Below are 14,651 nucleotides of genomic sequence, written 5' to 3'. Positions count from 1 at the left end.
ATGTTAAAAATGAATATTAATAAATGTTAAAAAAAAAAAAACAAATGCTAGTCAGTCATCAGAATTTTACACATTTGAAATGTTAATTAAAACATTAAGCAGAAGGTATGGAGAAGATCAGGAATAGGGCCCCAGAAAGGCTAAGAAAAAGAAAACTTTAGGAATAAAACTATTCACTAAAGTCAACCTGACTGATAAAAATGAGTTCAGGAATCAAAGGTCAAAAGGATGGAGAGACTCTTACCTTGGCGGTGCCTGTCTGGGTACCATAGAAGATCTTCACTCCAGAAACAAAGACTTCTTCTTTCTTCTGATTTGAGATGGGACCATTTGCCACTGGAGTTGGGGGAGCCTTCTGGAGGGAGGATTCCTTTGATGATCGGTCGCCCTTACAGGTAAAAGTTTACAGGTTTTGGTTATTTCAACCAAGCTTTTTCTATCATTTCCTGCCCCACCCCAGTCCCCTTCCTGATGACAACAGTGGACAGAAAAACAGATCCCTGAAGAGGTTGGAAAATTAAAATCACAAAATGCAAATGTGCCCTGAGAGATGATCTAGGCCAAACCCCTTATTTGAGGGAAGCTGAAACAAAAGGGAGGGGGGCAATGGCTAGCCATAGCTCAGGCCCAGGGGGTCGATGGCAGACTTAGAACTCTGGGCTCTTTTCATTACAATGGCCCTCAGGGTCTCTCAAACCATCTCCTCCTCCTCACACATTAGCCCTCCCTAGAGACCATGTCGTCAGGCCCTGCCAAAAGCAAGGGTCACACGATAAGGGTTCAGAATCAAATGGAACCTCCATCTGACAACAGGAACTTCCCTCATTTATCAGATCAAAGGATTTCAGAGGTTAGAGGATCCTTGAGAGCTATGTACATGGGGAAACTGAGACCCACAGAAGTCAAAGCCCTCAGGAGCCATCTAATCTCATCTGGAAAAAAAAATCCCCAATACAACCTGTCCCACAAGTAGTCGTCATGCCTCAGCAGGCTACCCATTCTAACTGGAGCTAGCACTGATATAAGGTCATTCTCACAACTCCCACCCACTGTTCTGAGGTCTGACTTCACAGGACAAACCAAACAGATCTCATCCTCCTTGCATCCTCCTTGTCTCACTGTAGGAAGACTGGAAGCCAGCTCTCCTCCCAGATCCATCTAGGAAATGCTCCCTTCAAGGTCCCAAATATCTCTATCTGGCTAAATTCAAGGGTGCTTTCATAGTCTTAAACTTCACTGACCTCCAAGTAGCACCTAGCATTTCTGGCAATCCCCTCCTTCCGGGTGCTCACTGGGACAAGGCTTCCTACCTGTCCCACTGATCCTTCTCAGTCTCCTCAGCAGGATTCTCATCCCTATATTGTCCACTACCTTTATGAGTTTGTTACTTCTGGGGTCTCTCTCTCTCTCTCTCGCTCGCTCCTTCTTTCTTCCTCTCTCTTTCTTTCTCCCTCTCTTTCTCTCTCTTTCTTTCTATCTCTCTTTCTTTCTCTCTCTCTCCCTTTTCTTTCTTTCTCTCTCTCTCTCCCTTTTTTCTTTCTCTCTCTCTCTCTCTCTCTCTCTCTCTCTCTCTCTCTCTCTCTCTCTCTGTCTCTCTCTCTCCCCCTCTTACTCCCCACCTTCCCTCTTCTCTTTCTCTTTTTATGTTATCATCAGCATGGAGACAACTCATAGGTTTACACAGAAACTCCCTCGTCTCTCTTTTGAGCTCCTGCATAGCACAGTGCCTAGCACATAGCAGACATTTGCTTAATAAATGTTTAAGGACTAACTAGTTGCTCTCCAACCGGATGGACCTCTCCTCCTGGATGTCACATGTGCCATATAAATGTTATTATTAATATGATTATAACTATTATTATTAATATTATAAGACTTGGCTATTAAAATTTAATATTGTAAAACATTGATATATACTTTTTCTTTCATTCACTCAGCCTCAGCAGAGCCAAAAGAGAATAAAGGAGCACATCCTACAACCGTTAGGAACTAAAAATATAAAATCTGACTCATAGGAAGCCTCCATCCCCTTAAGAAATAACTCTACTTACGAGTTTTTTGATGGCCACTTGGACACAGATGCACAGACTAATGCCAAAGGCAAGACCCAAGTACACATAAAACCTGTTAACCCACAATGACATCAAAGGTGTGAAGAAATGGTCCCACACATCCAAGGAAGCATCTAAATAGAAATTTCACATGTATAAGTAAAAAGAGTATGAACAATTTTTTTCTATTAAAATACATTAGAAGTTAAAACAACTGGCACCAATAAATGTGAACTTAGGTCAGAAATCTGACCAGCAAAAGACATGGGATAATCTGAGTTCTCCATTTATTCTAAGTGGACTCTGGCAACATTAATTTACCAGGATTCAACTAACTCATGCATCTTATTTCTGATAAGGGCAGCTAGACACTGTTTAGTATTTTTCTAAACACCTGAAACCAAGCTCCTATTTTTAAAAGATCGGTTTGTGTCCCAAAAGCCCTTCAATGAATACCAAGAGGGATTTAAAATTCCCAAACCCAGGAAGGCAGGTAGGTGGCTCAGTGGTCTGAGAGCCAGGCCTAGAGATGGGAGCTCCTGGATTCATATCTGGCCTCTTCCTAGCTGTGTGACCCTGAGCAAGTAACTCAGCCCTCACTGCCTAGCCCTTACTGCTCTTCTGCCTTGGAATCAATCTACAGTATTGATTCTAAGATGGAAGGTAAGGATTTTTTTTTTTTAATCCCCAATTCCTTCACAGACTTTTAGGTTCACTGGGCAATCTTCATGTTTCTTAACTTCTCTCAAAAGGTTCTGGAAATGCAGAAATTAACTTCCTATTTCAACATTAAACTAATGCATTCATTATTTGTAGGGCCAATAGTGGACTTAGCTTGTTTGTGTTTATATCACTGGCTTATTGAAAGCAGACACTTTGAGCCATCTATCCTCTTTGGATAGAAAAGATCAAAGAGAGACTCACTGGAGAGCTGAACATGCAAACATGTATGGTTATTCCAAGGCAGCTAAGTGGTGCAATGCCAAGCCCAATGTCATGAAGATTCATCTTCCTGGGTTCAAATCCATCTCAGATACTTAGCAGCTGTATTCCCTGGGCAAATCACTTAACCCTGTTTTTCTCAGTTTCTCATCTCTAAAAGGAGCTAAAGAAGGAAATGGCCAACCATTCCAGGATCTTTGCCAAGAAAACCCCATTTGGGGTCACAGAGTCAGGCAGGTCTGAAGTGACTGAACAACACACCAACAATGGTTGTACTAGCTACCCTTTCCCCTTCAGCTTCCCTCCCCCCAAGTTTCATAGAATTAAGAGATGGAAAGGGCATTGGAGGACATTTCGTCTAAGTTCTCCCTTTACAGATGAGGAAACTGAGGTACTAGAAGGCTAAATGACTTGCCAAACATCACCACAGCTAGGATTTAAGGTGGGACATTATTTAAGAGTTGGTCATGACTGAAACAACTGAGCAATAGCAACAATAGTTATTCCAGCTGTATTCATGCTTTTTACATGGTAATAAAATGAATGGCATAGTCAAGGGCCACCATTAGATCCTTTGATGACATGTACAGCCTTGCATCCCATGCCTAAGAAGGTTGCAAAGTTAAGCCCTTCTTCATTGCAGCACAAAATAAAATAAGGTACACCAGTGAATTGCTACTGGAAAGAATAAGCAAGGGGCCAGCTAGGTAACTCAATGGCTTGAGAGACAGGTCTAGAGAGAGGTCCTGAGTTCAAATGCAGTATCAGACACTTCCTAGATGTGTGACCCTGGGCAAGTTATTGCCTAGCCCTTGCCACTTTTCTGTCTTGGAACTGATACGTGGTATTGATTCTAAGACCAAAGGTAAAAGTTTTAAAAAATAGAAAAAGAAAAGAAGGAAGGAAAGAAGGGAAGAAGAGCAAGAAATCATTTTTTAAAAAGTGCTGGCCTTGGAACCAGATCTGGGTTCAAAATCCACCTTTTATAGGACATCTGACAGGTGTGGGCCTGAGAAAGGCATTTCAGGATCATGGTTTCAGTGTCCTCATCTAAAAAATGGAGATTACCCATCTGATAGGGTTGTTGTGAACAAAGTGCTTTTGTTTTTACAGTGTTGGGGATTCCAAGAATTCTTTTTATTACATAGTGGCACAAAACACATCACTGCATATTGCCTCCGGGTCAGTGCCAATGTAGCCTAGGAACTGGAGGTATTTAATAAGTGTTTGTAAATTTCATTTGCCCAGAGCCCCAGCAATAAAGGACCCGAGTTCAAATCTAGCCTCTGAAACTGACTAGGTGTGTGCTCCGACAAGTCTCAGTCTCTAGATATAACTTCCTAGGTGGATTTCTAAGACTCCTTCCAGGTCTAGAATGCCATGATCACAGGGTCAGACCCAATAGAACGGAAGCTTCAGGAGGGCAGGGTTGCTGTGGTATAACATCATTCTCAACCCTTCAACCCCAAGCTAGCACGTGGGTAGGCGCTTAATAGTCGTTGGTCGACAGACTAGTCAATCGCCAGTCATAAAAGTGTATCCAACCAATCCTCGCTTCGCCCCACCTCACGCATGCGCGAGCGCGCACGCAGCAACGGGAGCGAGCGCGCCTGCGCAGGCTACCGGCCCCTCGAGAACCCACGAGCGCGCGGGGGGAGCCTAGGTCTGACGGGGTATGGCGGCAGGCAGCCCCCGGGTCAGCCAGGGTAGGGTCCGCGCGGACCTGAGCCCAAACCAGGGAAGCGGGGACCGATAGCGGACCTTACCCATATCCTCGGCGGGCGGCTAGAGCAGGGTCGGGGCCAAGCGGGAGGCGGGAGCCCGACAGGCGCTACAGCTGCGGGCTCCAGGAGGCTGGGCAGCGGGGAGACTGGCAGCTCGGCCGGCGTTTGTCATTGGTCGGCGGGATGAGGTGGGCGGGACCCCAGCTACAGGGGCGGAGGCTATCCTCCTCCAGCTCCGCCCCCACGGTCTGTGGTACCGGAGAGCAACCCCACGAGGTCATAGTGGTGGGCTACCTACCCCAGCCTTCAATTCAGGTAATAGTAGCCGAGAGGTTGCTAGTCAGAAGCTGGAAAGGATTTCCGAAGAGAGGGAGGGATGAAGAAAGGAGACGGGTATCCGGCGCGTAACTATTTACAATGCACCCTGCTGAGTACCGGGGAAACAAAGAGAATAGTGAGATGGACTGCTTTCTAGGAGCTCTCTGCCACGACCTGTCCAGAGATCACACAATAGTGAGCTGGAAGGGACTCAATCCACCTATTTTGCAGATGAAGAAACTAAGACCCAAGAGGGTTATCCAGAATATGATAGCAAACATCAGAAGTGCGTTTTGAACCCAGCTCTTACTACTCTTGCGCTTTATGTTCTGTGTTTGCCTTGGTGTGTTCATTAAGCACCTACTGTGTGCCAAGCACTGTACAAAGCGCTTTTCGATTATTATCTCATTGGATCCTCACAACAACCCTAGGAAGTAGGTTATTCCCACTTTACTGACGGAGAGACCGAGGCCAATTAAAATGACTTCCCCACAGTTCCACAGCCATTAAGTTGTGAGATGGATTTGAACTCGATACTAAGCCTGACTCCAGGCCTCGTGCAGTACCATTGCACCACTTCGGTGTAACTATGTGTGCTCCCCCTGAGACAGAGCGGACTACTAACACCTATGGGTTCATTGATATGCAATAGGAAGAGAAGGCCGATCCATGCCCATTTCGGAACTCGATTTCTCCCATAACAGGTTTCCAGGCGGTTGTTAAAGGACAAGTCCACAGGGTAGTTGAATTTCTGCCCAGAGCAAACTGAAGAAGGGAAAAAAGAAGAAAAGGAAGACGGAAGAGGGCGGTTGTGCATCTCTAATTGGTCAGGCCAAAAGCCCATCAAGCATTCCTGCCTTCTGGTTGGTTCGGGTTACGCCAACGTCCGACCCACGATGTAGTTTTTGTTCCCGCCCCTTTCCCGACGCCTGCGCATTAGGGGTGCCTAGTGACGGTGGGTAGTGGGAGCTGCAGCGTCGGTGGCGCTTCCGTTTCGAGTCTTTCTCAGCGGGGAGTCCGAGCGACCCGGCTCGAGGGTCCGCGGCCGTTAGTAGGCCCGCCCGCTGGGTGGGGACCGGTCACCGCCGCGATGTCCATCTTCACGCCCACTAACCAGATCCGCCTGACGAACGTGGCCGTGGTGCGCATGAAGCGCGCGGGGAAGCGCTTTGAAATCGCTTGCTACAAGAACAAGGTCGTGGGCTGGCGCAGCGGCGTGTGAGTGACCGGTGGCCGGAGGGGGGCGGGCACCCACACCACCACCACCACCCCCCCGCCTGCACTCAGTATGCGCCTGCTGTGTGCGCGGCCCCGGCCGAAGCGGGGCTCGCCCTCCTCTTCGGCTCGCGTTCTAGCGCTCAAGGGCCCAGGAGAAGGAGCAGCCGACTAAGCAGCCTCAGCCCCCGGGAGACTTACGTTCTAAGAGGGGAAGACGGCCAACATTAGCACAAAATAGGGCAAAACAGCTAGGGCAAGGGCACTGCAAGCTGGCAATGCTGGGCTGACACCCCCTGGGGAGGGCAGGGAGGAGCGAGAGTGGGGGGGAGGGGACCGAGGAAGAGTAAACAGGGTCCTTCGCAGGCAGTGCATTTGTTAAGCGTCTGCTGTGTGCCTGGCCTTTTGCTCACCGCTGGGTACACAGATAAAAAGAAAGCCCTTGCCCTCAAGAAGCTTACAATCCTAGCGGGGCAACGCAAAGGGGAGCATCTCAGGACAACTTGCCCCATGCAGTCGAAGCCAGGGGCTTTGTAAAGGAAGGCTCTGGGAGGAGTTTGGATCTCTGCCCTCTAGCCCAGGGTATGAGTTATCCTGGGTGGGGCATTGAAGCCGGGGCAGGGCAGCAAGTTAGAAGGCTTAGGGTGGATGGCTACCAAGAGGATACATTTTGACCTGGAGGTTATAGGGAGCTATAGAATATTACTGATTAGAGACTGACTTGGTTGGAGTGACCACTTTGACAGTTGCCAGGAAGATGAACTGGATTGAAAAGAGTTCTGCAGAGACTCCCAAACCCACTGACACTGGCCTTGCTGATCCACAAACGACATTCCATGTCTCCCCTATGTTCGTTTTGTGTGGCTGTTCCCCATTCCTATAATGCCCTCATCATCATCACTGCCCTCTGGCTTCCTTCAGGTTCCAGCCAAAATCCCATCTTCTACCGGAAGCCTTTCTCAACCCTTCTTTCTAGCACCTTCCCTCTTTTATACTCTATATAGCTTGTTACTACATTTTGTCTGCTTGTTTCCCCCTGTGATTTTGAGCTTCTTCATGAGAGCAGAAACTGTCTTTTGCCTTTGTATATCCCAGTGCTGAGCACAGGCCTTGGCACGTAGTCAGCACTCTGTGTTTATTGACTGATTGAGGGAGACCAATTAGAAAGCTGTTAGAATAGTCCAGGCAGCAGGTGGAGGTGAGTTGGGATGCGAGTGTAGAGAACGGAAAAGCCTGAGGTGTCCTGGAGGTAGAATGGACCAGACTTGGCAGTGGATTCGTGTGGGAGCGACATGGGAAGATTCAGGAGGATGGCTACTAGACATCTGTAAGGACAGCAATTCCTTCAATGGAAATGGTTAAGTAAGGAATAGGAAAGAGTTTAGAGTGAAACATCTTAACTTCCCCAAGGCATGAGATGATTAAGATCCATGAACACCCAGGCACACACACCCCAACTTGAATGGGGAAAAAATTTACATCTATTTTCACCAACTTTAATGTCCTCTGTATTTTACTTTAGGTATTTATAAACACTGCTCTGAAAGGGGCTCCATCCTCCGCTTCACCATTTTTCCACAGGGAGTCCATGACAAAAAGAGTTAAGTCCCTGACTCTCAATGGAAGGGAATGGTAAAGAGGGTGATTCAGAACTTGTTTTTTAAAGATAGAGAGAGCTCTGTTTCTAAGCAATATGGAAGGACCCAGGCATTAGGGAGAGATTGAAAGTTGAGAAAAAGAAATAATCACAGGCTCAGGCTCCTACAAGAGACAAGTAAGGATGGAATTTGGAAAACTGAATTCTAAATTTGGGATCAAGCCAGACCCAACATCCCCTGATTTCACTTCCCTTGCTATGAACTGCTGTCACATTCCTTACAACAGCTAACACAGGTGGTAGGACTTGGGTTCAAATCCCTTTTCCTCCCTCTGTGGCTATTAGTCCTTTCACTTAACTGTAAAAGAGGGATGATGATAATGCTGATTACCTCTCAGGTTTATCATTGCAGGTGAAATAACACTTTGCAAACTCAATACACTATATAAAAATGTTAGCTATTGAAGCAGCTAAGTGACACTGTGGATAGAGCACCACACCTGAAATAAGGAGGTCCTGGGTTCATATTTGACTATAGACACTTCCTAGCTCTATGACTATGGGCAAATCACTTAATCTCCATTGCCTAGCCCAGTGGTTCCCAAACTTTTTTGGCCTACCACCCCCTTCCCAGAAAAAATATTACTTAGCCACCTGGAAATTAATTTTTTTTTTTTAATTTTAATAGCAACTAATAGGAAAGATAAATACACCTGTGGCCATCACTGCTTCCCACCCCGCCTCCCCCCGATTCCTACAGCACCCACCAGGGGGCGGTGGCGCCCACTTTGGGAATCACTGGCCTAGCCCTTGCCCTTCTGTCTTCTTAGAAAATAAGGATTTTTTAAAGTTAACTATTATTTTATGATACTATAAAGCAGAAGTAGAAATAGCCCTAGATTTGAATTCTTATTTCAAATCCAGGTTTTGCCACTTGCTTTGTGACTTTGGGCAAATCACTTAATCAGCTGTGGCCTTGGTTTCTCATATATAAAGAGTGAGAACTGGTGACCTCTCCCATCTCTTTCATCTCTAAAATCTATGGTCCTAGTGCTGCCAACTGTAGATCAATAGATCCTATCAGTAAACTGTATTGGAAGTTTCCTCTTGGGTGATCAGCAGCAAAAAGAAAAATGTGGCCCATTTTTGGAGAATAATTGGTATTGCTATTAATATATTCATTATTATTATTAATATTGAGTGTTGCTATTAAGTATTTAACCCAGAATGTTCTTTAAAACAATATCATTTTGGGGGCAGCTGGGTGGCTCAGAGGACTGAGAGTCAGGCCTAGAGGCAGGAGTTCCCAAGTTCAAATCTGGCTTCAGATACTTCCTCCATGTGCCTAGTCCTTACCACTCTTCTGCCTTGGAACTAATACACAGTATTGATTCTAAGACAGACAGTAAGGGTTTTGAAAACATAAACAAAAGACAATATTCTGTATTTTTAAGTAATAGGACTTTATGAAACCTTTCATTGTATTCATGTGTGACTTTCTCCCCCTTTCCCCACTTTCCTCTCAGAGAAAAAGACCTTGATGAAGTCTTGCAGACCCACTCGGTATTTGTAAATGTCTCTAAAGGCCAAGTTGCTAAAAAGGAAGATCTTATCAGTGCCTTTGGGACTGATGACCAGACGGAAATCTGTAAACAGGTGGGTTCTCTAAAATCTAATAGGTGGAGCATTTCATATTGGTTATCCCCCAAATTAAATGTTTCAATTGAACTTTGTTGTCATTTTCTGGCTTCATTGTTACCCTGGGAAGCATTCCGCCAGCCAGCAGTGTTTCATGGCTAACTTAAGCACACTAATTCAGAATTTATTAATAATTCAGATGTGGGTGTTTTGCCTTTTCACTTAATAAAATTATCTTCCTCTACAGATGTACAAATGTTTAGACTATCATTGACTCGTACAGCTGCAAGGAGCATTAGGGATCTTCACAAGGCTTACAGTAGCCCATAGCCCAAACTCTAGCAAGTCCTATCCACCAGTAGGGTTTTGTGCCCAAGCCTGGCTCTGATGTGATGATCCACCTAGTTTAGCAGACAGTTTTCTCTTTAAAGAATTCGTCGCCCCTGAATAAACTTTAGCCACAGCATCTCATGAAAACTTCCCTACAAAGAACTGGGGGGCTTTGATTGTCATTGAATACCAGTGAAATCATAGATGACCCCTAAAATAAAAAAGTTTTGAGAGGAAAAAGGAATTCCATCTGAAATTAGTAACTTTTTTCAAACTTGTATTCATATTCCTCCAAAGTATGTGGCCTGTTTAAAACTAAAATTTTAATTAACTCATTTTACCCATTTAAAAATGTTTATAATACTTAATGTCATCATTCAGAATTCACAAATCGTCCTTTTCCTTGTAGGCTTTGCAGTTGTTCACAAGCCACATATGATAAGTTGTTTCCTCAAAAAATAAGAGACCCATGCATCCTCACAGCTGAAATGTTTAAATTTCATTTTCTTCTCAGAAACTCGATTGTTCTCATGGCTAGAGTTGCTATCTTTGGAGGTCAACTAGTATAAATGTGAGCTTGCTCTTTAAAGATTAATGGTATGAAAGCAGATTGCCGTCAATTGTGGAAGCTCTAAACAAATTATGGTACATGAGTGTGATGGACTATTACCGTGCTATAGGAAACATGATGATTAAGACACAGAGAAGCATGGGAAAAGTAAACTAATGCAAAGTGAGGCCAACAGAACCAAGGAAGTGATATACACATCAACAACGAAAATAGAACAACGCATTGAAAAGGAATGCTGCGAAATTATTGGCAGGTTTAGCCCCTACAGAACTACAAGGTGGGGGGAGAGGGAGAGGAGTCAGATGTTTCTGCTTGTGCTGAGCCCTTTTTTATCCTTTGTTCTAAGCCTAGCTCTCAGGAAGGGGCAGAGACCAATCAAGAAATGTAGATGATACAAAACTAAAAGATAGCCCTAGACATGTATTTGATAAATAATCCAATGGTTATTCCTTCTAGATTTTAACAAAAGGAGAAGTACAAGTGTCAGATAAAGAACGGCACACACAACTGGAGCAGATGTTTAGGGATATTGCAACAATTGTGGCAGATAAATGCGTTAATCCCGAAACAAAGAGACCATACACTGTCATCCTCATTGAAAGAGCAATGAAGGATATCCACTATTCTGTCAAACCCAACAAGAGTACAAAACAGCAGGTCAGTATGTTGGTGTTGGGGCTTTGGTTTTTAAAGATACTTGAAATTCTGTCCATAGAAATATGTTTCTGCTTAACATGGCCTTATCCTGTTCTTCCTGGAATCTTCAGTTAGTCAGGAAGCATTTATTAAGCACCTCCTGTGTGCCAGGTATTGTGCAAAGCCCTAGAGATACAAAGAAGCACAAGATAGTTCTTGCTCTCCAGAAGCTTAGAATCTAATGGGGGGACAACATGCAAACAAGCTAGATACAATACAAATTAGAAATAACTAACAGAGGGAAAGCACTAGAATTAAGGATAAGGAAAGGCTTTTTGGAAGAAGGTGGGATTTTAGCTCAGACATGAAGGAAACACAGGACAGTGGCAATGAGGGGAGAAGAGACTCCCAAGCATGAGGAACAGCCAGAGAAGAAAGTTTGGGGTTTGTTTCTTTTCCCAGTTGTGCCAATTCTTCATGACCCCATTTGAGGGTGTCTAGGCAAAGATAGTCTGCCATTTCCTACTCTAGCTCATTTTACAGTTGAGGAAACAGATGTAAATAGGGTTAAGTGATTTGCCTAGGATCACACAGCTTAATTAAGTGTTTGAGACCAGATTTCAATTCGGGAAGGAATCTGCCTAACTCCAGGCCTGGCACTCTCTCCACTTTATCTCCTAGCTGCCCTCCAGAAATGAATACCATGTGAGATAGTAAAGGTTAACCAAAAGAAACAAAATGTTAATGATTTTTCTTTTGTTTAATCTTAATAGGCTTTGGAAGTAATAAAGCAATTGAAGGAAAACATGAAGATTGAGCGAGCCCATATGAGACTTCGATTCATCCTACCTGTGAGGGAAGGAAAAAAACTAAAAGAAAAACTCAAACCGTTGATCAAGGTGATAGAAAGTGAAGACTTTGGTGAACAGTTAGAAATTGTAAGCTAAAAAAATTTTTATTCCTTTGTATATTTGTTCTCTGAGTCATTTCTGCAGTTAGGTTGAAGGAAACAGGAATTAATGCATAGTAAAACTTGAGTAACGAAAAATGTTTCTGATTATAAGTTATACATACTACTAGAATTTATAATACTAGATAACTAATTGATAATAGTCTAGATAAGAATACTAAAAGGAATGACTGTTTTCTCTGGGCTCCAAAGGGAAACAGAATAGGACTTGCCTTTTTTTTGAGTTGGTGTTTTTAAAGAAGGCTGGCAGTAACATTCATACAGCACAGGACAGTATAATCGAGACCCATCTGATCACAAAGACGAAATCATCAGGACTCGTTTCCCACAGAACATTCCGAAGAAACAGCAAAAGGGGCAGGACTCAGACTGAGGTTATAATGCTTTAGAATCCAAGACTTAAAATGTTCAGAGATAAGGAAATATATTACCCTAGTACAATGACTTCCATATTCATAGTTCGTGATTTGGAGTTTTTGGAGAGGATGGAGTGGGGAAGTATTTATATAGTGCCTGCTTTTTATCCCATTGATCCTCACAAAACCCTACAAGATGGATGTTGTTATTCCCATTTTACAGTTGAGGAAACGTAGGCAACTGAGTTAACATTGAGTCAATTTCCAACTTGGGTCTTCCGAATTCAGACGCAGCTCTCTATCCGCCACATCACCAGCTGCCTCCCTTGTTTGAAGCAGCCTAACTCCTCCCTCATCCAACAATGAGAGTCATGTTCAGAGATTCTGAGATTTTTGTTTTCAGAAAATGTAATTCCCCAATGTGCACCTGCACCTTTCTTCTTTGAAGTTGGACAAAATGAGTTGTTTCAAATATTATCAAAAATCTTTTGGTGAATTTGTGTCTTGAAGGATCCCACATTTGCAACTGTAGTTTAAACAAAGACTGTGTGTTTGTGTCTGTCTGTCCATCCATCCATCCATCCACCGCTATCACAGAACTCTTAAATGTTTCAGGTATGTCTAATTGACCCGGGCTGCTTCAGAGAAATCGATGAGCTGATACAGAGAGAGACAAAAGGAAAAGGTTCTTTGGAAGTGCTCAGCTTGAAAGATGTGGAAGAAGGAGATGAGAAATTTGAATGAAAATTTTTTACTGTCTCTTCACTTATAAACACAACACTAAAAGGTGTTCTCACTTCCCTCGGCACTGTAACTCCTGGGTTTGGGTTTTGGGTTTTTTTTTTTCCCTGTCAAATACTTGTTCAGGCGGCTTCCTTTGATGTTTTCATCCCAGTCTATGTGTTAACCAAACGAGTCACTTAGGTACAGAATATTCAGTATAAGGTGGAGATGTATACTGTGGGATCAAGGCAATCCCAGTTATCAAGTTAGACTCCATTAAAAGAAACGAGGAACTCTCCTGTTCTGCATTCTGCCTGGGTATCAGATAGGCTCTTTGTGTCATCTATTTTTTGATAACAGCCATTCTTTGGTAACTTTACATCCATGAAAGTTGTCTCAGAGTTTACACTAAAAATTCATACTTCAGAAATGCCCCTTGGCAGAAAGATATAGGCCTACATCATTTCTTCATTATAGAATTTGAGTCATTTTAATTTGGCCTAATATTAAGCTGGGTGTTGGGACTCCCAAAATGACACTGCTTTTACTAGGTGTGTATATAGACAGTTACTGACTAGGAGTCCATCAGTATTCTCATTTAATAAACATGCTGCCAAAATGTAAAAGACCATCTTGGGTTTAAAAAAAAAGTCACTTCATTATAATTTTTAAAATTTATAATATATGTTAATACAGATGAAGTTATATGTAACAAATAAAACCTCTATTATTTTTATTACAATGGCCTGTGTGTTTCTAAACGATACCTTCCCATTTTTGTCAGTTTTACATTCTGTGTGATCGCAGGACTGAGAAGTAAGCATAACTCCTTTTGGACTTACAAAAGAAAATGTAATTATTTATTATGAACACCCAACTTTTTTTTTAAGACAGACTCCTAAAAGAGATTACATTGCAGAAGATAAACTAGAGCTTTACACAAAAGAGATATATTTTAACAAAACAATATTTTTCCTTAGTAATTAAGTAAAACAAAATAAATAAGCCCTATGGTCAAGCTTTAGGTACTTCTCAATCATATGGGCTGTACCCTAATCATGTACCAGACGTCCTAATTAGGTCTTTCTCAGAAGATACAAACATCTCCCAAGACTAAATCATTTTATACTAAAATTGTTTTTGAGAAATGTTTATTTCAAGTTTTACATTCCTTCTAGTAGGACCCAATATTCTTACTGCTTAGTAATGTGTGGAAAGGAATATTAACGAAGGTATTCAGCATACACAAAGGGTGCCCAACAAGGTGGCGTCAACTTTACTGTTCTGTCCAAGATTTCTTTTTGTAATCCATTGAAGTTTGCCTATGAAACTGACAAAACTATGTAGTTGGCATTAAATGCAATTTTCATTAACCATAATTGCTATGGTGCTTCTTTTTTAACTCTTTATAAGACAACTCTTATGGATCAAGAAGACATCTTCAGTGGGAGTTGTAGTAAAATATGAAAATGCAATGTTCCCTACTTCAGAAAAACAGTCAATTTGAGAGATTTCTACATAAGGAAGCTAACTTGCAAAAGTATTGAGTATTCATTTGGGTTCTTGTCAACCATGAGGAA

At 42.9% G+C, this 14,651-nt stretch overlaps 2 protein-coding genes across 2 annotated transcripts in view; one reads left to right on the top strand and one right to left on the bottom strand.

The window, feature by feature from the left end:
* LOC123244524 (S-adenosyl-L-methionine-dependent tRNA 4-demethylwyosine synthase TYW1-like) overlaps positions 1-4,817 on the bottom strand; it is a 282,947-nt gene extending 278,130 nt beyond the window's left edge. Inside the window, exons 1-3 of the mRNA XM_044673037.1 lie at positions 4,760-4,817; positions 2,052-2,185; positions 245-388 (exon numbers count right to left, since the gene is read on the bottom strand). Coding sequence (XP_044528972.1) covers positions 245-388; positions 2,052-2,185; positions 4,760-4,763 — 282 coding nt within the window. The 5' untranslated portion in view covers positions 4,764-4,817. The remainder of the gene's footprint in view (positions 1-244; positions 389-2,051; positions 2,186-4,759) is intronic.
* A 1,150-nt stretch (positions 4,818-5,967) lies between these two features.
* SBDS (SBDS ribosome maturation factor) lies at positions 5,968-14,450 on the top strand. The gene is made up of 5 exons (XM_044673039.1): positions 5,968-6,253; positions 9,374-9,503; positions 10,843-11,043; positions 11,796-11,960; positions 12,964-14,450. Exons 1-5 carry the CDS (start codon positions 6,126-6,128, stop codon positions 13,090-13,092), a joined length of 753 nt encoding a protein of 250 aa, XP_044528974.1. The 5' UTR covers positions 5,968-6,125; the 3' UTR covers positions 13,093-14,450.
* Positions 14,451-14,651: the final 201 nt, after the last annotated feature.

Source organism: Gracilinanus agilis, chromosome 4 (genome assembly GCF_016433145.1).
Source record: "Gracilinanus agilis isolate LMUSP501 chromosome 4, AgileGrace, whole genome shotgun sequence".
Taxonomy (NCBI): Eukaryota; Metazoa; Chordata; class Mammalia; order Didelphimorphia; family Didelphidae; genus Gracilinanus; species Gracilinanus agilis.
Note: the sequence above shows the minus strand (reverse complement) of the source record. Positions and strands in the feature narration are given on the sequence as shown.

Bases quoted from the DNA above. Each gene is read 5' to 3' on its own strand.
- SBDS (XM_044673039.1), top strand. From the start codon at position 6,126: ATGTCCATCTTCACGCCCACTAACCAGATCCGCCTGACGAACGTGGCC. The intron at 11,044-11,795 runs GTCAGTATGTTG...TAATCTTAATAG, and splicing joins ACAAGAGTACAAAACAGCAG to GCTTTGGAAGTAATAAAGCA. The intron at 11,961-12,963 runs GTAAGCTAAAAA...TAAATGTTTCAG, and splicing joins TTGGTGAACAGTTAGAAATT to GTATGTCTAATTGACCCGGG.